Below are 22,286 nucleotides of genomic sequence, written 5' to 3'. Positions count from 1 at the left end.
GCCGGGTCACATGGCCAGGTGGGCACTTCCGGTGTTAGAGCCGGCTCTCCAGCCCCCAGGCTGGCGAGAGCAGAGGCCTCAGAGTGTGTAAGACCTCCACCCAGTAGGGACTGCTCCTCACTGTGCCACACGGAGCCCCCTCAGTGAGAGAGACTGGCAGTGCCAATGCAGTGTCAGCAGGAGAACCAGTGTGCATACACACACACACACACACACACACACACACACACACACACACACACCAAGAACAACAACAACAACAAGCACACCTGCCAGGGTGAGGGAGCAGTGCCTACCTAGCCCTGCCCAGCTTCGCCAAGAGCCTGCCAGGGAGAGGCTCTCTGTCCCCCATAGGCCCTCACTCACCTCAACCTCGGAGCTGTGGGCATGCACCTTCTGCACCATGTCCTCAGCCTCGCGGATGCGGCGCGTCAGCTGCGGTGAGTACTCAGCTGGTGTCAGCTCGCTGTCGTAGGAACCCAGGATGGCCCGCATGCCATCTCGCTCCTGTGGGCAGAGTGGGTGGTCAGGGCCAGTGGGCGATCAGGGTGGCACCATGGGGCTGGGGACAGGCGCAGAGGGCCAGATTTGTGGTTTTGGGGCAGCTGTCATTGGAGGGCCCTCAGGGTGGACCAGTGCCAGGGACAACTGCTGGTGGGGCCCAGCTCCAGAGTGTCCGAGGGTGCAGGGGAAGGGCCTCAGATGGTTCAGGACCCCAAAGCAGCTCTGAAGGACCAGATGGGCCCAGCATGCCCGGGGAGCGTGGAGCCCCAGCGTGTGTCTCACAGGATGGCTGTGGAGATGAAAGCCACCAGGGACAACGTGCTCAGTGTGTGGGCCTGGGAACAACTGATGCTCGCGACATGACAGAAGAACAAATCTCTCCCTGTTCAAGGTGCGCTCCTGTGGGCAGACACAGGAGAAGGGTGGGGAGGAGGCTGGTGTACCCTGCCCCTGGCCTGCTGCATCCCCCAGCTGGTCCCTCCCGAGGGCGGCACTTCCGGTGGCTCCAGGTTGGCCCACACCAGCACCAGCAGGAAGGGCAGACTCCTGGGCCCGACAGGGACCTACTTTGTCAGACCACCTGGGGACGAGACACCAGGGTGACCACCCAGGGGTATCTGAGCGATCACCAGGAACTTCTTCTGTGCTGAGGCCCACCATGCCCATGGCCCTAGCTGCTTCCCACCACCCACCCTCTGCTCCCAGGAAAGACCATACCCATCCTCCAGCTACTCCAAGGAATCAATGACACACACCAACCCCTGCCTAAAACCAGTTGCCTTCTACTGGTCTCCAACTCATGGTGATGCCCTGTATGTCAGAGTAGAACTGTGCTCTAGAGGGTTTGCAATGGCTGATTTTTCAGAAGCAGATCACCAGGCTTTTCTTTCAAGGTGCCTCTGAGTAAACTTGAACCGCCAACCTTTAGGTCAACAGCCCAGCACATTCACTGTTTGTACCACCCAGGGACTCTGCCCCTGCACAGGCCCCTGAAAGAGGCGTAGGAATGTCCCTACATTCTGGTGAGGGGCTTGGAGTCCCAGAGCCTTGGTCCCACTGTGCGAGCTTCACACCCTCCCACCCTCCTTCATGGTCTCGGACACACAGCTGTCACCTCACCATGGATGGCACAATTAGTTGATGACAAAAAATCCAATAAGTGAGAAATTAAAGTTACAAATCCAACTGGAACTGGCCACATATCTATGGAAAATTTGTTTTTGCAGGCAGGTTTATCGGGTGTCATAATTTTATTGAAATCCTATATCTTCTCATTGACTTTTATCGTCTCGAGCTGGTTACCAGGGTTATCAGAGTCATCATTGCCAGAGTGTCAGTGCTGCTCTGGGGCGGGGGCATTCCCACACAAGCGAGCTGTAATCAGCTCCTTTATTGATCAGTAAATCTCCACATGCCGCCCTGCACCAGGTTCTCCTCTATCACATCTCCGTGGGCAACAGCTCACGAAATGGAGAAGTACAACATGGAAAAGTTTGCTGTTTGTCTCTTCAAGAGAGATTGTTTTGTCATTAGCTGTACAGTGCAGGAATGGTGCTGGTCTGATTGGATAATGACTTTTTAACAACAAATTTGCTCACGTAAAGTTCACTCCGTTTTCACTCAAGCAAACACTGGAGATTGATTGCTGAGCAAACAGGCTCGGGGCTGCACCAGCCGAGCCCAAGAACTCATTCGCTCAGAGAGGAACAGAACATGCCAATATTTTCCACCGTGTGCTCCTCCTGGGCAGCCCTGTTTGTAAACAGCAGGATGAGCTCCTCCCGCGATTAACAGTAACCCCACGAGGACATTAATAGAGAGCACCACTTATGAAGATAGCCGCTCGGGGGCCCGGGGAACTGAGCACTTGGGGTCAGACGAAGCCAGTGGTAAATGAGGAGCCTGGACCAACGTCCCTGGCCTGCAGACCAGCTGCTCACCCAGAGATGTGACAGAAAGGGCCGGAGGGTGGCTTCTGGCCCTATGTCAGCCACCAAGTCCTGCACCCACCCCCGCCAGAACCCAGCCTCAGCATTCCATCCTGTAACATGGGCGCTGGGACCTCTGAGACACTGTGGGTGAGGACCAGTGTTAGAATATATGAGCCAGATGAAAAAGGGTGAGCTTCTGAGCATCGATTCCAAATCCCAAATTGAGAGGTACTACTGATCCTCAAAAGTGGAATAATGAATAAGGAATACCAAAGAAGAACTGATGCATTTAAATTATGGTGTTGGCAAAGAATATTGAATATACCATAGACTGCCAGAAGAATGAACAAATCTATCTTGGAAGAAGTACAGCCAGAATGCTCCTTAGAAGCGAGGATGGTGAGATTTCATCTCATGTACTTTGGACATACAGTAGCCCCCCCTTATCTGTGGTTTCACTTTCCCAAAGTCTTCCACAGTCTGGAAATGTTAAATAAGTAGCATGATGAAATCTCACGCCATCCCGGTCTGTCCCACCTGGGGACCACAGTCACATAACTTTTATTATAGTATACTGTTACAATTGTTCTGTTTTATTACGAGTTATTGCTGTTAAACTCTTACTGTACTGAATTTATAAATTAAATTTTATCATAGGTATGTATGTATAGGACAAAACATAGTATATATAGGATTTGGTACTATCCGTGGTTTCAGGCATCCTCGGGGTGTCTTAGCAGGTATCCTCCACAGATAAGGGGGACTATTGTATTATCAGGAGGGACCATTCCCTGGGGAAAGACATCATGCTTGGTAAAGCAGAGGGTCAGCAAAAAAGAGACCCTCAATGAGATGGACTGACACAGTAGCTGCAACAATGGGCTCAAACACAGCAATGACCATGAGAATGGTGCAGGACCAGGCAGTATTTTGTTCTGTTGTACATAGGGTCGCTATGAGTCAAAACCAACTTGATGGCACCTAACAACAACTGGTCAGCCTTACTTCACAAAGGCCCTAAGGAAATTGTTAAGGGTTAAAATGTGTCCCTCAAAAAGGTATGCTGAAGTCCTAACCCCTGCACCAGTGAACGTGAGCTTGTTTGAAAATAGGGTTTTTCTTTGCAGATGTTATCAGTTAACCAAGTCATACCAGAGTAGGGTGGGTCCTAATCCTAATCCCTTTGGAGTGGCTTCACAAATGAGGAGGACAGACAGGGAAACAGGGTCACACACACAGGGGGGAGACAACATGGGAGGCCCTGTCTACAAGCCAAGAAGGCCAAGGAACAGCCAGGGCCGCTAGAAACTGAGAGAGACAGGGAAGATCCGCCCCTAGAGGCTTTAGTGAGAGCATGGCCCTGCTGATGCCCAGTTTCCAGAACTGTGAGTGGAAATAATTTGTGTTCTTTAAAGCCCCCACTGTGGTGTTTCTGTCACAGTGGCCCAGGCCATTCAGAAAGAGATAAGCTAGGCGGTGCGTGAAGACACGCTCTGTCCACAGCTCTGCCGGTGCAGGCAGAAACGGCACCCCCACCCCGCCCCAGGCAGCTGTGCCTACAGGCTAGCTGGGGCGGCAGAGGGGCCTGTCCCCTCCTGCACACTTCCCGGTGAGTTCCAGTGGGCCCTCCCACTCTCAGGTCCCAGGCAGGCCTGCAGACAGGATCCACGCCCATCCCCATGAGGGTGGGCATCTGCTTGCAGGAGTGAGTCACTGGGAGCCTTGCCATGGGCACTGCAGAGCCTCTCAATGAGAATGCCAGTCAAGGGGACTCGAGACCCTCTTTCCATCACGGATACCGGCCAGGCAGCTCCTCTGCACAATCGCCTCCTTGACCAGCTCTAAAACTCACCAAGCTTGAGCGTGCATGGGGCTGGGGCCAGGGACAGGACGAGGCTTCCCAACTGTGCCTTAGGATGATCAAGATGGACAGGGTGTGAGGACATAGATTCCTTCTTTAAGGAAACTAAGGGAGCAGACCAGCTCAGTGATGGAGAAAGGTCTGTTTCCTGGGAAGGAAACTAAGGCACAAAGGTGCAAAGCCCAAAGGGAGGACAAAAGCCGAGGTGTCCCACCTCCACCTCCACCCCCTGGTGAAGGAGCCACAGGTAGCCCACACTGGCTAGGGCCCCAGGCCGGCACACATGGGGTGGCCCAGGTCTTAGGTCCAGCATGGTGCTGGGGGCCCCAGCACTGAGGGGGACTGGGTCTGGGGGTGGGGGGGAGGTGAGCAAGACATGGAAGTCATGGGGGCAAACAGGGAGGGGGAGTGGGAATGACCAGCAGCATTTGCATCTCACCGTTCTGCTGGTCCATCAGCCAGGGCTGCCCTCTGCCCCCACAAACCACACCCAGCCAGGTTCCCTGCTCTGCTCCGGGACCAGCCCCACCCCGTCACAGCCCTCTGAGGGCAGCACAGCTCCAAGTGCCATCCTAGGCTTCAGCACCCACACTGCCTGGGGTGGACTCACCCACTTCGAGCCAGACCCTCAGCTCAGAGGCCGGGGGTCCACACAGCCTGGGTTGGACCTAGCCACACCAGCCAGACCTGCAGCTCAGAGGCCGGGGGTCCACACGGCCTGGGTTGGACCCGCCCACCCCAGCCAGATCTGCAGCTCAGAGGCTGGGGGATCCTAAGGCCCACCCTGGACAGCAACAGAAGCCCACCAGCCCCTCTGCTCCTCAGAGCCCGTGTTCCTCCCCATTGGGGCCTGGGCACTCACTAACCAGCTGCCTGGGATGCTCCTCCCAGAAACACATCTGGTCCCCTCCCCCCACAGGTCACAGCCCCCTCCAGCCACCTTCACCGCACTGCCTTCTGACATGACCTTCTAGCCTGGAGCCCATGACGGAAGGGGCCCAGCCTATCTTGTCAGCACCCTGGCCTCCTACAGGTTGGGGTCATAAAGAGGGCTAGGTAGACAGTGGGAAGATAGAGGAGGGAGGGAGGGGAGGAAGAGACAAGGGGGCATTCTCTCCTCTGTTAGCTCTCAGCTCCTTAAATATGGACTGTGACTTAGAGACAGGAGGGAAGGAGATTGTTATGGGTGGAAGTGTCCCAGAAAAAGACATGCTGAAGCCCCAGTCCCTGCACTAGTGAGCGTGATCTTGTCTGGGGAAACAGATTCTGCACAAGTGGTTTGACACCTGCTGCCTTGGCAGGCAGAGGAGATAACCCATGGTACCCCAGAATCTCAGGTTCTGGACTAGCAGACAAAGCTGCTGATGGGGAGACTATGTCATAGAACCACAGGAAGGACTAGGAGGAGGAGGAGGAGGAGGAGGACGGAGAGACAATGTCCTGGAGTAAGAGGAAGGACCAGCATGAGGACAAGGACAGGGAGACAACGGTCTGGAACCACAGGAGGGACCAGGACCAGGACAAGGCTGAGGATGACGACGGGGAGACAATGTCCTGGAATAACAGGAAGGATCAGGACCAGGATGTGGACGAGGATGGGGAGAAAGTGTTCTGGAACCACAGGAAGAAAAAAGACCAGGACCAGGACAAGGAGTTCCCAGACAAGTGACAGCACAGGCAGAGCAAGGACACAACATGCTGTGGTGTTGTTGCTGTTAGCTGCCCCCGACTCATGGCGACCCCATCTACAATGGAATGAAATGCTGCCTGGTCCTGCGCCATCTCCGTGATCGGTTGCAGATCAGACTGTTTTGATCCACAGGGTTTTCATGGGCTAAATTTTTGGAAATAAATCGCCACACCTTTCCTCCTAGCCCACCTTAGTCTGGAAGCTCCACTGAAACTTGTTCAGCACCAACACGTAAGCCTCCATTGACAGATGGGTGGTTCATTGGCCAGAAACTGAACCCAGGTCTCCCACATGAAGGCGAGAATTCTACCATGAACCACCACTGCAAAACCAATCCACACCCCACAATCCTTCCCAACCCGAGCTCTGACACCCCTGCAGACAGCAGGGTACCTCCTGGGACACAGACACCCAGGCGGGCCGGGCATGAGGTCCAGAGTGAGCCCCAGCGTGCTCCTGCTGGGGTGTTTGGCTCTCAGGGATGAGGGTTGCCGCTGGGCACCAGTTGCTCAGTGTCATTCCTTTACGGGTCACCCAGGGTCACTCCAGCCTAGGTGTGGCGTGGAGGAAGGATCCTCGTGCTGGCACTGGGGCAGAGGGCATGGGCCGGTAGAGGTAAAACACTGGCCTCATGGGGGAAGGGGTCCGAGGCCCAGCCTGCAGGCTCCTGGTGCTGGACAAGTGTCGTCAGCCAGGAGAGATGCCGTGGACAGAGACCTCCACAGGTGCGGCAGCCCCCAGGCTGGGCCTGGGGCAGTTTGGGCAGCTTACAGTGGGTGACAGTGGGTAGGGCACCCCAATAGCAGGGGAAGTGAGCACCCAGGGTGCCTGGCAGAAGAGCAGTGGAAAGGATAGTGATCATGTTCACAACCTCCAGCCATCCTCCAGGTGCGTTAACACTGTGCTCTCAAGTAGAAGCCCCAGATAAGCCGGTGGGTCCCTGGGGATGCAGGCAGGTACGTACCCCACACGGAGCAGCCGAACGGCAGGGGGCCTAACCACACACCTACCGAGATGCCCCAAGGAGTGGGGCCACTAGCCCTGTGGGAGGAGCCTGCTCTCCTGCGGGCCATGTAGGGGATACTGCCTAGTGGCTACGGTGTCCTTCTTAGGGACATGCCCAGAGATCCCAGCCTCGGCCCTAGATGGCAAGGGGCCAAGGTGAGAAGAGGCAGAGAGGAGAGACACAGACACTGAAACAAGGTCATAGGGCCTGTGGCAGGAGGACCATAGCCCCAAGAGGCTCAGAGCCCCCAGTGAGAGCACCGCCCAAGGCTGAGAGATGCTGGGGAGGCAGGGTCCTCCTGAGCAGATATGGGTGAGGGCAGATGAGACAGAGGTCTCAAGCTGGGCCCCGCACCAACCTCTTGGCCTCTCAACTGCTCTCCTTCGCCTCAACACACATACACACACACACACATACACAAAAGCTGTCAAAGGAGGCTGGGACGTGTCCGGCCAGCTCCACACCCTGGTTTCTGGCTTCAGGACACACAACGAGCCTTGTTAAGCCTCTGAGTCCTCACCTGCAAGATGGAGACAGCAACAGAGCCTCCTGGGTCATGAAATTCAACACAGAATCACACACGAGGCCCTCAGGTGCCAAGCTGGCTCCACTAGGTGTTTAATAGTCTCTGGCAGTTATCATGGTCATCGTTCTGATGACTGTCTTTAAGGTTACTATTATTATTTCTTCTTCTACTACAACCAGCACTCCACTAGGGAAAGACAGTGGGGAGAAGGCAGGCAGGACGCAGGAGAGACATGGCAGAGCCTGCCTAAAGAACAACAACTACTCCCCACACGAAGCATCCACGCTCAGGACCCCGTGGACAGTGCACACCCCCTACGAGGCCTCCCAGGGCACTGTAGATGCTGACAGGAGAGAGACCAAGGGCCCAAGGTTAGGGGACTGGGCAGGGTTGGGGGGGGCAGGGGGCATCGCACTGAACTAGTAGCGGTGCCTTTGCCTCCTGGAGTCAGACTGGCACCAGGGTGGCCTAGCCTGGGGAGCCGCAGGCCTTGGGCTGGACAGGACATCCTGGCAGGGTGTCCTCTATCCCCACACTCTCGTGTGCTCCCACAACTGTTCGGCTCCTCCAGAATGGAGGTGAGTCCCTCCTTCAAGTCCACGCTCACGGCTCCCAACTCCAGCCTGCGGCCAGCCGGCAGCCTGACTCACGCTCCAGCCGCCCACTCCAGCCCAGTGCCCACCGTCTCAGGACGTGCTGCCTGGCTGCCCAGCAGGCGACTGCCCAGTGTCAGGAACATCCTCACCGCGTCCCTCCCCCCACCCCCACAATCCGCCTCACCAGCCGTGGTCACCTCCACTCAACTCCTAATCACACCATGATTCTTTTCTTAAGAAAATAAAATTTATGGTCATAAATAGCTACAAAGCCCTTTTCCAGTTACCTCCCCACATCACATGGAGTCACCAAAACTAAAGTTATGGATGGATTGAAGCGGACATTTCCAACTGCAATCTCTCTGCTCTCCTCCTCTGAGCTTGCTGGCTCCTTCTTTGTGGGCCAACCTACCCCCCGCCCCTTGCCTATCTGTCTTACTGGCCCACAAGGGACCCTGGGTCTGCAGAGCCTCGAGCAGGGACAGTCAGCTGGAAGCAGGATACTACTACAGCGGAAGAGACAACCAGGGACCACACAGCCCACCAGGCCCCTGTGGACAGCCTGTCAGGCCTCATGGACAACCCACCAGGCCCCACGGTCCACGCCCCAGGTCCCACGGGCTGCACTCCAGGCCCTCGCAGACAGCCCACCAGGCCCTCGTAGATAGCTCAGGAGGTTCTGTGGACAGCCCACCAGGTCCTTGTGGACAGTCCACCAGGCCCCATGGTACACCCACCAGGCCTCATGGCCTGTGCCATCCTCTCCATGTACTGGCTCTGGTCACACCCTGCAGTCCTGCCACCCACCACAAGAACAGCTCTGCTTATCAACCTGCAGTAAGGAAACTTTCAAGGCTGCCAATGCCACCTCCTGAAACCCAGTCTGGTCCTGTAGACTCCAGGTCCCATCTACTAGCAGCTGGCTCAAGGTTATGGACAAGGTCATACACAGACGGATGCCCACAGACACCAATCGTCTGCCCCATTCACTGGGTGAAGACATTACCTTTGTATATTCCCTGACAGGTGCTCTGACCACCAGCTACCAGGACAGAGAAGGCTCCAGAAAGACAGATGAGCACGGACACCGGAACCTGCAGAGCAAGCACAGCTGTGGGCCAGCATTCAAATGTCTTCTCTCTCATCTAACTCTGTCTGTCCTCTGCCCCCAGCCTGCTCCCTCTCCAATCAGATGCCAGGGAGACAGGTCTGGCCCACAGCAAGGACTTTGCCACTCTGTCTGCCTCACTGAAAGAATGCCCAGCTCTGTGCCATAGATCGCAGCTAGAACATTGCCTTTGCCTGTCTCGGTTGGATCTCAGAGCACATACTGGAGGAGAAAGGCCAGAACAGAGAGACACAGGAGGCCTGCAGAGCCTCCTCGAGGGTCAACCCCAGGACTAGTTAGTGCATGCGTGTGAGGAACCAATCCAGGTTGGGGAAAAAACCACCCAAAGAACTACGGAAAACAGTGCCTGGCACTCACACAGGGTTGGGAAGAGTGTTCCCACCAGTCAGAGTGGGAAAACGTTTAATTCAGGGGCACCAGGCATAGGAAGGTCTTACTTCACTGTTGTTATTGTTGTTAGCTGCCACAGCATCAATTCCAACTCATAGCGACCCCATGTGTGCAGAGCAAAAATGCTCCTTGGGGTTTTCAATGGCTGATTTTTCAGGAGGAGAAAGTCAAGTCTTTCTTCCAAGGTACTTCTGGGTGGACATGAACCTCTAACCTTTTGATTACCAGCCAACTGTGTTTCAGTTTGCACCACCCAGAGGATCCACACCATCATGTTGTTGTCAGGTGCTGTTGAGTTGGTTCCCACTCATACTGACCCTACGTACAACAGAACAAAACACTACCTGGTCCTGGGCCATTCTCATGATCATTGTTATGCTTGAGCCCATTGTTGCAGCCACTGTGTCAATCCATCTCACTGAGGGGCTTCTTCTTCTTCCTGACCTTCTACTTTACCAAGCATGATGTCTTTCTCCAGATACTGATCCCTCCTGATAACATGTCCAAAGTTTGTGAGAAGTCTCACCACCCTGGCTTCTAAGGAGTATTCTGGTTATACTTCTTCCAAGACAGATTTGTTCGTTCTACTGGCAGTCCGTGGTATATTCAATATTCTTCACCAACATCATAATTTAAAGGCATCTATTCTTCTGTCTTCCTTATTCATGTCCAGCTTTGGCATGCATATGAGGTGACTGAAAACACCGTGGCTTGGGTCAGGTGCACCTTAGTCTTCAAGGTGACATCTTTGCTTTTTAACACTTTAAAGAGGTCTTTTGCAGCAGATTTACCCAATGCATCATAGGAAATGAAATTGTTCAAAAGGTAAAACCAAAAAACCCAAATCCACTGTCATCAAGTTGATTCTGAATCATAGCGACCCCAAGTGTACAGAGTAGAACTTGCTTCGTTGTGTTTTCAAGGCTGTGACCTTTTGGAAGCAGATCATCAGGCCAGTCTTCCGAGGTGCCTCTGGATAGATTCCAACCACCAACCTTTTGACCAGTAGTCGAGTACTTAACTGTTTGCGCCACCCAGGGCAACCTCCTACTTTAGTGGGGACTAATTAGCCCTACCCTGAGCACTGCTGCAGAAACACCTAACATATCAGAGAAGCAAGACCAGGAAAGATCAAACTGACTAAAAGTAACTTAACTATGTCCCAAAGTAGACATCAAAAACAGTTATAGGAACACAAAAATTTCCAACACCCTACAAGGCAGAATTCACAATGTCTGCCACCCATTCAAAGATTACCAGGCATACAAAGAGGTAGGAAACACAGCCAATAAATAGTAAGAATAATCAATCAATTGAAACTAATTGAAAAAAACTGACGGAGATGTTAGAATTTACAGACATGGGCAACAAAAGTTATTATAACTGTATCCCATATGTTAAAAAAGTTAAGTTGAAGCCATAAAAGATATGAGAAACCCATGAAGAATTTCTAAAAGTGAAAATTACAATGTATGAGATGAAAAGTAAACTGAATAGGATTAATGGCAGCTTAGACACTGAAGAAGAAAAGATTAGGGAACTTGAAGACGTAGGAATAGAAGCTATCCAAAATTAAATCCACAGAGAAAGAAAAGTACTTCAGTGATCTGAGGGATAATTTCAGGCGGCCTAACATACAAGTGATTGGATCTGACCTGATTGATATTTACCAAGACAGACCATATTCTGAGCCTTAAAACAAGCCTCAATTAATTCAAAAGGATTCAGCTCATACGGAATATGTTCTCTGGGTACCAAAAACAAACCTGTTGCCATCGAGTCAATTCCAATTCATAGCAACTTTATAGGACAGGGTAGAACTGCCCCATAGGGCTTCCAAGGCTGTAATCTTTAAGAAAGCAGATTGCCATATCTTTCTCCCCTGGAGTGGCCAGAGGGCTTAAACCACCAACCTTTTGGTTAGCAGCTGAATGATTAAAAACTGCAAGACCAGGGCTCCTTGTTCTCTGGGTAATGGAGTAAAATTACAAATCAGTACCAGAAATAGCCATGGAGAATCCCACAGTATTCTAAAACTAAATAACACCTTTCTAAATAACCATGAATCAAAGAAGAAATCAACATGTGAATCAGAAAGTATTTAAAACTCAATAAAATTAAAATACAACATATCAGAATTTATACCATGCTGCTGAAGCAGTATGCAGAAAAGAAAAACCTTGTATCAATGAGCTCAGCTTCCACCTTAAGAAACCAGAAAAAGAAGAGCAGAGTGAACTTAAACTATACAAAAAAAGAAATAATGATGGTTAAAGCAGAAATCAACAAAATAGAAAACAGAAAAATGGAGATTAATGAGCCAAAAGCTGGTTCTTTGAGAAAATCAGTAAAATTGATAAACCTGTAGCCTGACTGACCAGGAAAATAGAAGAGAGAAGACACAATTACCAATACTGGGAACGAGAAGAGAGACAGCACTAGAGACTCAACAAATACGAAAAGGATAAAAGAATATTATGAACAACTACAGACCAGTAAATACAACAGCTAAGATGAAACGGACAAATTCATTAAAAGACAATAATTAATGCCAACAGAAGAAGAAAGAGATATCCTAAATAGCCCAATATATATCAAAGATATTAAAAATATAGTTTCATGTTTCCCAAAATCAAAACATCAGACCTACAAGGTTTCAGTGGTGAATTCTATCAAATATTTAAGGAAAAAATAATACCAAAACTGCACGTACTCTTCAGGACATTACCAGAAAACTGCAGACCAATCAATATCCACCATGACAATAGATACAAAAATCATAACCAATACATTAGAAAATCCAATCCAACGATATACTAAAAGGATACTACATCACAGTCAACTGAGGTTTATCAAAGGAATGCAGGGCTGGCTTAACAAACCAAAGAAGAAAAATCATGTGACCATATCAACAGATTCAGAAAAAGCATATAACAAAATCCAATATCCATTCCTGACAAAAGCTCCCAGCAAACCAGGAACAGAAGAACCTGATGAATGACATCTATGAATAAACAACATCTAACATCATACATAATGGTGAAAGACCTTCACGAATAAAGACTGGGAACAGCCAGGGATGTCCACTTTCATCACTTACACTGGAGGATCTAGCCACTTCAATCACACAAGACAAAGAAATAAAAGGCATCTAAATCAGAATGAAGTACCTGGTGGCACAGATGGTTAAGCACTGGGCTGCTGAACAAAAGGCTGACAGTTCGAACCACCCAGCAGCACTACAGAAGAAAAGTGCGGAGATCTTCTTCCATAAAGATTACAGCCAAGAAAACCCTATGTGGCTCAGTTCTGCTCTGTAACACATGGGGTCACTATGAGTCAGAATTGATTTGATGGTGTCTTAGGCTGCGTTCTCTAGAGAAGCAAAACCAGTTAAGTGTATGTGTATATATATAAGTATGTGTGTGTATATATATACAGAGAGAGAGAGACTTATAGCAAGGTAATGGCTCACATAGATGTAGTGGCTGGAAAGTCCCAAGTCCATGGGTCAGGTGTCAGGCTGGAGGCTTCTCCTGACTCACAAAGCTGCAGGGGCTGACGAATCCAAGACTGTCATTATCAGACAGCAAGCTGCTGGCTCAAGTCCCAAGAACTGGAGGTCAGAAGATGATGAGCGGGATGCAGGATCCAGAGCAAGCAAAAGCCAGAGAGCTTGGCCAGAAAGTCCATGTATATTGGATGCAGGTCACATCCTCAAGGAAACTCCCTTTCAATTGACTGGCTGCTCATCATGGAAGTGATTACATTATATCAGATCTCATCATGGAGGTCATTATATCATTACGTAACTGCCAAACTATATTGTAACTGCCAAATCACTGAGAATCATGGCCCAGCCAAGCTGACATTAACCATCAGTCTACCTTTTGTCAACTTTGCACCTGTACACATCTCATTAAACCATACATAATCTCTTAATAAAGACAATTACAAAGCCATACTTGCACCTAACATGATACAATTAGCACACGTACAACTGAAAACACACTAGCTCTGTTTACGCCTAATATTTTATATGTGAAGAAAACAAAAATATTTGATGCACACATACAAGAAAGAAACACTCATAAAAATTATGGTCCTGATTTCTGCAACTGGTCGTGTGGTCGTACCTGGTATTTAGAACTACCTTCTTCCACCACCCATTCTGAATTCCCTTTAACCTCAGCAAGCACCTCAGCAGGTTATGGTTCTTTGCCTGGTGGGGTGACCCAAACCTTCATTCCTGAAGGGTCTGGGCCATTAGTAGTCATGTCGAAATTGGGTTGCTCCAGTTTTCCAATGACTTTAATCACAGGGCATGGTAGTATTAAGAGACGTCCTAAGGGATCTCATGTATTCCAGACATACTCTTTTTTACCTCCATTATGTAATATCTGTTCAGTTTCCCCTTGGTAATCAGGATCAATTGCAACAACCCATTAACTCCCTTCTTTGCCTATTTATTGAGGCATGAGGATCCCAAAGTGGCCAGGGGGCATTTTTAACTTCCAGTTCAATGGAATCAGTGTTGTGTCTCCTGGTGGGACCATTTCTCTCTTTGGAACAAAGACCTCTAGACTCACAAAGCATATGGTCGTGAGGCCAGGAAGCAACAAATCTGCAAATGGTGCCACTCCCATTTCCACTCCTTAATTCCTGCACCCATGAATCCTGGCAATGGGACAAAGAGCATCATATAATGGATGCTGGTTTAGAACATATACAGTCCGAGGAGAACACTGCCCCAACCCTGGAAGGTATTACCACCTATGGCACCATAATTCTGTCTTTAGAAGGCCATTCCACCATTCTATCAAGCCAGCTGCTTCAGAATGACGGGAAACATGGTAAGACCAGTGAATTCCATGAGCATGGGCCCATTGCTGCACTTTATTTACTGTGAAGTGAGTTCCCTGAACTGAGGCAATACTGTGTGGGATACCAAGTTGGTGGATAAGGCATTCTGTAAGTCCATGGATGGTAGTTTTGGCAGAAGCACTGTGTGCAGGGAAGGCAAATCCGTATTCAGAATAAGACTACTCTAGTAAGAACAAAACACTGCTATTTCCATAATGGAAGTGGTCTAATGCAATCAACCTACCACCAGGTTGCTGGCTGATCACCTCATGGAATGGTGCCATACTAGGGACTCAGTGTTGGTCTCTGCTGCTGGCAGATTGAGCATTCAGCAGTGGCTGTAGCCAAGTCAGCCTTGGTGAGTGGAAGTCCATGTTGCTGAGCCCATGCATAACCTCCATCCCTGCCACCATGGCCACTTTGTTCATGAGCCCAATGGGCAATGACTGGAGTGACTGGGGAAAGAGGATGACTGGTTTCCACAGAATGCGCCATACTATCTGTTTGATTGTTAAAATCCTCCTCTGCCGAGGTCACCCTTTGGTAAGCATTCACATGAGATACAAATATCTTCATTTCTTTGGCTCATTAAAACAGGTCTATCCACATACTTCTTCCCCATACCCCGTTGTCACCAATTTTCCAATCATGTTCCTTCCAAGTCCCTGATCATCCAGCCAAATCACTGGCTACAGCCCATGAATCAGTAAACAATTGCATATCTGGCCATTTCTTTTTCCAAGCAAAGTGAACAACCAGGTGTACTGCTCAAAGTTCTGCCCATTGGGAGGATTTCCCTTTACCACTGTTCCTCAGGGAGGTCCCAGAAAGCGGATGCAGTGCTGCTGCTGTCCACTTTCGAGTGGTGACTGCATATTGCGCAAAACCATCTGTAAACCAGGCATGAGTTTTCTCTTCCTAAGTCAACTGATCATAAGGAACTGCCCATGAGGCCACAGCTGCAGACTGGGAGAGGGAAGATAATGTGACAGGAGTGGAGATCATGGGTATTTGGGCCACTTCTTCATGCAAACTACTTGTGCCTTCAAGTACTACTTGAGCCCAATCTCATATATAAACTACTTCCATTTAATGATGGAGTGCTGCTGTGCATATCTGACTTTATGGCTCTGTGGGTCACACAATACCCAGTTCATGATGGGCAGCTCAGGCCACATGGTGACTTAGTGACCCATGTTTAAGCGTTCAGTCTCTACTAAGACCCTTACAAGCCACCAGCTGTTTCTCAAAAGAAGAGTAGTTATCTGCAGAGGATGGCAGGGCTTTGCTCCAAAATCCTAGGGTTCTGTACTGTGATTCAACAATAGGGGCCTGCCAAAGACTCCAAACAACATCTCTATCTGCAACTGATACTGCAAGCACCATTGCATCAGCTGGATCATATGGTCCAAGTGGCAGAGTGGCTTGCACGGCAGACTTAACTGTCACAGAGCCTTCTCTTATTCTGTGCCCCACTCAAAATTAGCCGTTTTTCGAGTCTCTTGATAAATATGCCAGAGTAGCACACCCAAATGAGGGATATGTTGCCTCCAAAATCCAAAGAGGCCCACCAGGCATTGTGCCTACTTTTTAGTTGGTGGAAGAGCCAGATGCAATAACTTATTCTTCACTTTAGAAGGAATATCTCGACATGCCCCACACCGCTGGACCCTAGAAATTTCACTGAGGTGGAAGGTGCCTGAATTTTTGTTGGATTAATTTCCCACCCCTATGAGCTGGAACCGACTCAACGGCAATGGGTTTGGTTTTTTGGTTTAGCATGTAAATGTTTTACCAAGAAGTCCAGAGTCACTAACACTTCTTCCTTACTAGGTCCAATCAGCATAATGTCATCAATGTAATTGACCAGTGTGACATCTTGTGGAAGGGAAACGAAATCAAAGTCCCTGTGGACTAAATTATGACACAGAGCTGGAGAGCAGATATATCACTGAGGCAGGGCAGTGAAGGTGTATTGCCGACCTTGCCAGCTGAAGGCAGACTGCATCTGATGTTCCTCAAAATCAGAATTGAGAAAATGGCATTGGCCAGATCAGTAGCTGCATACCAGGTACCAGGAGATGTATTAAAATTTGCCCACAGACCTAGAACAGCAGCTGCAATCAGAGTCACCACATGGTTAAGTTTACAATAACCCACTGTCTTTCTCCAAAATCCATCTGTTCTTTGCACAGGCCAAATAGGCGAGATAAATGGGGATGTGGTGGGAATCACCAGCCCTGTACCCTTCAAATCATTCATGGTGGCAGTAATATATGCAATCCCTTCAGTAATGCAATATTGCTTTTGGTTAACTATTTTCCTAGGTAGGGCCAGTTCTAATGGCTTTCACTTGGCTTCTCCTACCATAGCAGCCCTTACTCCACTTGTCAGGAATCCAATGTGGGGGTTCTGCCAGTTGCTGAGGATATCTATTCCAATTATGCATTCTGGAACTGGGGCAATCACTACAGGTTGGGTTCGGGGACCCACTGGACCCACTGTGAGACGAACCTGAGCTGAGAGTCCATTGATAACCTGACCTCCATACAACCCCACTCTGACTGGTAGGCCATAGTGATGTTTTGGGTATCCTGGAATTATTGTCAGTTCAGAGCCGGTGTCCAGTAATCTCTGAAAATTCTGATTTTCTTTTCCCCAGTGAACAGTCACTCTTGTAAAAGGCTGTAGATACCTTTGGGGAGGGCTATGAGAAAGATTAACAGTATAAACTGTTAGTAGTGTAGTGAGGTACTTCCTCAATGGGGTGCAGCCTCACCTTCATTCAAGGGGTTGTGGGTCTGTAAACTGGCTCAAGTCTGGGTTTTGATTGTGAGGTCATGACTTTATATTTTGGCTGTCAGAGTTAGACCGCTGTTCACTTGGCCTAAAATTCTTCCACTTATACAGATGAAGTAAATATTTAGTAGATTTCCCACCTACTTCACTCCTAGGGACAACATGTTTAAGTAGCCAATGCCATAAGTCCATACGAGTCAGACTATTCTGATTACTGCTTTGACTCTGCTGTCCATTACAGCAACCACGCCCACCTTGTCTTTGGCAATTGAGTGTCGCCACTTAGCCCCTACCACTATGTGGTTCAATCAGCCCCACTGTAGTTAGGAGTTTTAATTCAGTTAGGGCAGTTCCCACTGTCAAATCTTACTTACATAAAATAGAATCACAACAGTCTTCAAGGATGCTGGGGCTCCCTTCACAAATTTGTACCTCACTGTTGTTGTAAAGGTGTGTCCTCTGGGCACTCCCTGTGGTTCTAACTTGATAAATCACACTAACATGCCAATTTCCCTAAGCCTTTGGATACCTTCTTCTACAGTATACCAAGGCAGGTCTGGTACTTCTACTTGATTTAGCGTAGGCCACCGAGTAATCCAGGCTTCATGAAGCAACCAAATAAACTATTAGATCCTTTCCTAATCTCTTGAACTGAAACATTCAATGAAGAATCTGTGCTTAGTGAGCCTATATCAATAAACTCAGACTGATCCATCTTCATGTTCCTTGCATAATTATCCCACACCCTTAATAGCCATTTATACACAAATTCCCCAGGTTTCTGTTTGTACATATTAGAAAAGTCAAGCAGTTCTTTTGGAGTATAGTGTACCTCCTACTGGATCACACTTTGTACTTCACCTTTTGGGGCTTGCTAGGACTTAAGTCTAGTTATAGATCCAGAAGCAAAAAACAGTGGGGGGGGGATGTGTTTTGAGAACATTCAGCAATGTCTTGTAAGGCATCTGCCTCAGGCGATGCCCCAGGCAATGACTCAGACACCTCCCCAGGCGATGACTCAGATGCCGCCTCAGGTGATATTTCAGACAAAGGGTCTTCAGAGACAGCTGGGCTAATATTATCAGATGAGAGTGATTACATCATTACATAACTGAGAAACTACATCGTAACTGCCAAACCACTGAGAATCATGGCCCAGACAAGTTGACACAGAACTTTACTATCACAGATGGCAATTTTTTTTTTATTGTAATGAAATAAGTAAAACTGTATTTATTCTCAGACATCAGGATTGACTATACAGAAATATGATAGAATCTACAAAAAAGAGCTACTAGACTGACCGGGATCACAACAGAGGGTTCTGGACAGAGCTGGAGAAGGATGTAGAACAAAATTCTAACACACACAAAAAAGACCAGATTTATTGGCCTGAAAGAGACTGGAGAAACCCCGAGAGTATGGCCCCCAGACACCCTTTTAGCTCAGTGGTGAAGTCACTTCTGAGGTTCACCGTTCAGCCGGGGATTGGACAGCCCCATAAAACAAAATGGGATTAATGAGGCATAGCAGTCCAGGGACAAGGACTAGAAGGCAGAAGGGGACAGGAAAGCTGGTGATAGGGAACCCAAGGTTGAGTAAGGACAGTGTTGACATGTAGTGGGGTTGTTAATCATTGTCATAGGGCAACATGTGTACTAACTGTTTAAAGAGAAACTATTTTGTTCTGTAAACCTTCATCTAAAGTGAGAATAGCAGCACAACTAGAAGAATGTAATCAATGTCACTGAACTGTGCATGTAGAAATTTTTGAAATGGTTTATCTTTGGCTATGTATATTTTCACCAAAAATAAAAGGTCGAGAAGGGAGAGTGTTAACATGTCGTGGGGTTGTTAACTAATGTCATAAAGCAATATGTATACTGACTGTTTAATGAGAAACTATTTGTTCTGTAAACTTTCACCTAAAGTACAATAAAAAAAATAAAAATAAAAAAAGAGCTACTAGAACTAATACATGAGTTTGGCAATGCAGCAGGATGCAAGATAAATATACAAAACTTTACTGTGTATCTATAGACACTGCTGATGTCAGATGGATCTTAGCTGAAAGTAGACAAAGCTAGATCTGTATTTACCTGTGTTTTATCGACTATACAAAAGCATTTGACTGTGTGGATCAAAACAAATTATGGATAACACTGCGAAGAACAGGAATCCCAGAACACTTAATTATGCTCATGCGGAACCCGTAACTGGGATCAAGAGGCAGTCTTTTGAACAGAACAAGAGGATACTGTGTGGTTTAAAATCACAAAAGGTGTGAGGTAAGGTGGTATCCTTTCACCTTACTTGTTCAACCTGTATGCTGGGCAAATAATCCAAGAAGCTGGACTATATTAAGAAGAATGCATTATCAAAGTTGTAGGAAGACTCAGTACCAACTTGCAATATGCAGATGACACAATCTTGCTTGCCAAAAATAAAGATGATTTGAAGCAGTTACTGAGGAAGGTCCAAGACTACAGGCTTCAGTATGGATTACACCTGAATGTGAAGAAAACAAAAATCCTCACAACTAGTCCAATAAGCAACATCATGATAAGTGTTGACAAAACTGAAGTTATCAAGGATTTCATTCAATTTGAATCAACATCAATGCCCATGAAAGCAGAAGTCAAGAAATCAAATGAATTGGGAAAATCTGCTGCAAAAGACCTCTTTAAAGTGTTAAAAAGCAAAGATGTCACTTTGAGGACTCAGGTGTGCCTGACCTAAGCCACGGTATTTTCAATCGCCTCACATGCATATGAAAGCTGGACAATGAATAAAGAAGACTGAAGAAGAATTGATCCATTTGAATTGTAGTGTTGGCGAAGAATACTAAATACACTGGACTACCAGAAGAATGAACAAATCTGTTTTGGAGGAAGTACAACCAGAATGCTCCTTAGAAGCAAGGATAGTAAGACTTTGTCTTGATTACTTTGGACACATCATCAGGAAAGACAAATTGCTAGAAAAAGACATCATGCTTGGTGAACACAGAGAAAACAAAGGAAACGCTCCATGAGATGGAATGACAAAATAGCTGCAACAACAAACTCAAACACATCAAAGATCATGAAGATGGTGCAGGACAAGGCAATGTCTTGCTCTGTTATACACAAGGTCGCCATGAGTCCGAATCAACTCGACCGCAACTAACAATACAGCAACTACCACCTTCCAAAAAAGAAAGCACCAGGCCCAGACGGTTTCACTGATAAATTCTACCAAATATTTAAGGAAGAAATTACAGCAATTTTACCCAATTACTTGCAGAAAATAGAGATGATGAAACTATCCTGTATGATACTGTATGGTGGATGCATTCACCATGCATTTATCAAAACCCACAGGATTGTACAACACAGTGAACCCTAATGTAAACTAAAGACCTTAGCTAATAATAATGTATCAACATTGTTTCATTAACTGAACTAAATATACACACAAAGGCAAGATGTTAATAATAGGAGGAAAAGTATACAGGCGGGGGGAGGGGAACAGGTAATATGTAAACTCAGTACTGTCTGCTCAGTTTTTCAGCAAATCTATAAAACTGCTCCACAAAATAAGATCTATTAATTGAAAAAAGTTACTAAATATAAAAGAACATTTATATAACTTAATAAAAAGACAAAAATCAAAGGAGCTGGGGGAGAGGACAGGGAAGAAGACAGATTAACTTCAAAGGAGCAACAGTAAAATGACAGCTCATTTCTGCATTGTGAGCGGAAGTCAGAAGACAGTGGAATGACCTACTCACACTGCTGGAGGTGGGGAGCTGCTGACCTAGAATTTTATACCCAGCAAAAATATTCTTCAAGATTAAAAGTGAAATAAATACATTTTCACACAAAGAAAACCTGAGATAATTCCTCAGACGTGCACACACAAAATACTAAAAGGTATTCTGCAAGCATAAGTAAAATGATCCCAATGAAGCTTAGACATGAAGAGAAATAAAAAGGGTAACAAATATGTGTAAGTGTAAATAAATATATGAAGACAATAATAGCAATAATATTTTCTTAAACATACATATATGTATGTATATGTGTGTGCGTACTTATGTGTGTATGTATATATAATACATATAACTTAAGGACTTAACAACAATAGCCTATTAATGAGGCACAAGTTAAATAGATACAAAGAATTTTGAGGGCCTTGAATTGCCTGAAAAGGGCCAGAAGTACCAATTTTTATTAGACTCTCTTAAGTTAAATATATATGTTGTACTCACCAAAATAGCTACTAAAAATTACATAAAAGAAAACACATCTACCAAGATACGGAGGAGGGAGAAAATGAAAAAAACAGCCTTTATTCTACAGCCAAGGTATAAAAGGAAAGTAAAAAGAATACAAACAGCAAATAGTAAAGTATTTGATTTAAATGCAAATATATTATCAATTAAAATAAATGCAGCTAAATTAAATATTTCAGCTAAAAAAACAAAAATTGTTAGACTGAAAAAATTTACAAAACTTAACTTGTCTTTATACAAAAGACACATCTATAATAAAATAATGATGGTTAAAAAGGAAAGGTGAACAAGTAAAAAGTGCAAAAGAGCTGGTATAGCCATATTATTACCATGCAAAGGAGATTTAAAAATTAAAAGAATCCATAGAGATAAAGAACATTTCATAATAATAAAAGGTTAAATTCACTGGGAAGATAATGATTTAAAATTTATACATGCCTTGACATAGCTTATAAAGACAATGCTCTACATTCTACCTTGGTGAGTAGTGTCTGGGGTCTTAAAAGCCCGTAAGCGGCCATCTAAAATACTCCACTGGTCTCATCCCTTCGGGAGCAAGGGAGAATGAAGACAACAGGATACAAGGAAAAGATTAGTCCGAAGGACTAATTGTCCTCAGCTACCAAGGCCTCCACCAGACTGAGTCCAGTACAGCTAGACAGTGCCCGGCTACTACCACTGACTGCTCTGACCAGGATCACAACAGAGGGTTCTG

General features: G+C 47.1%; 1 protein-coding gene across 1 annotated transcript in view; it reads right to left on the bottom strand.

Moving 5' to 3' along the window:
• The window catches only part of MAD1L1 (mitotic arrest deficient 1 like 1), a 491,032-nt gene that overhangs the window by 210,716 nt on the left and 258,030 nt on the right, over positions 1-22,286 (bottom strand). The window contains exon 12 of the mRNA XM_004385925.2: positions 367-507. Coding sequence (XP_004385982.1) covers positions 367-507 — 141 coding nt within the window. The remainder of the gene's footprint in view (positions 1-366; positions 508-22,286) is intronic.

This window comes from Trichechus manatus, unplaced genomic scaffold (assembly GCF_000243295.1).
Source record: "Trichechus manatus latirostris isolate Lorelei unplaced genomic scaffold, TriManLat1.0 scaffold00151, whole genome shotgun sequence".
Taxonomy (NCBI): Eukaryota; Metazoa; Chordata; class Mammalia; order Sirenia; family Trichechidae; genus Trichechus; species Trichechus manatus.
The sequence above is the reverse complement of the archived record's forward strand: the minus strand, read 5'-3'. Positions and strand labels throughout refer to the sequence as shown.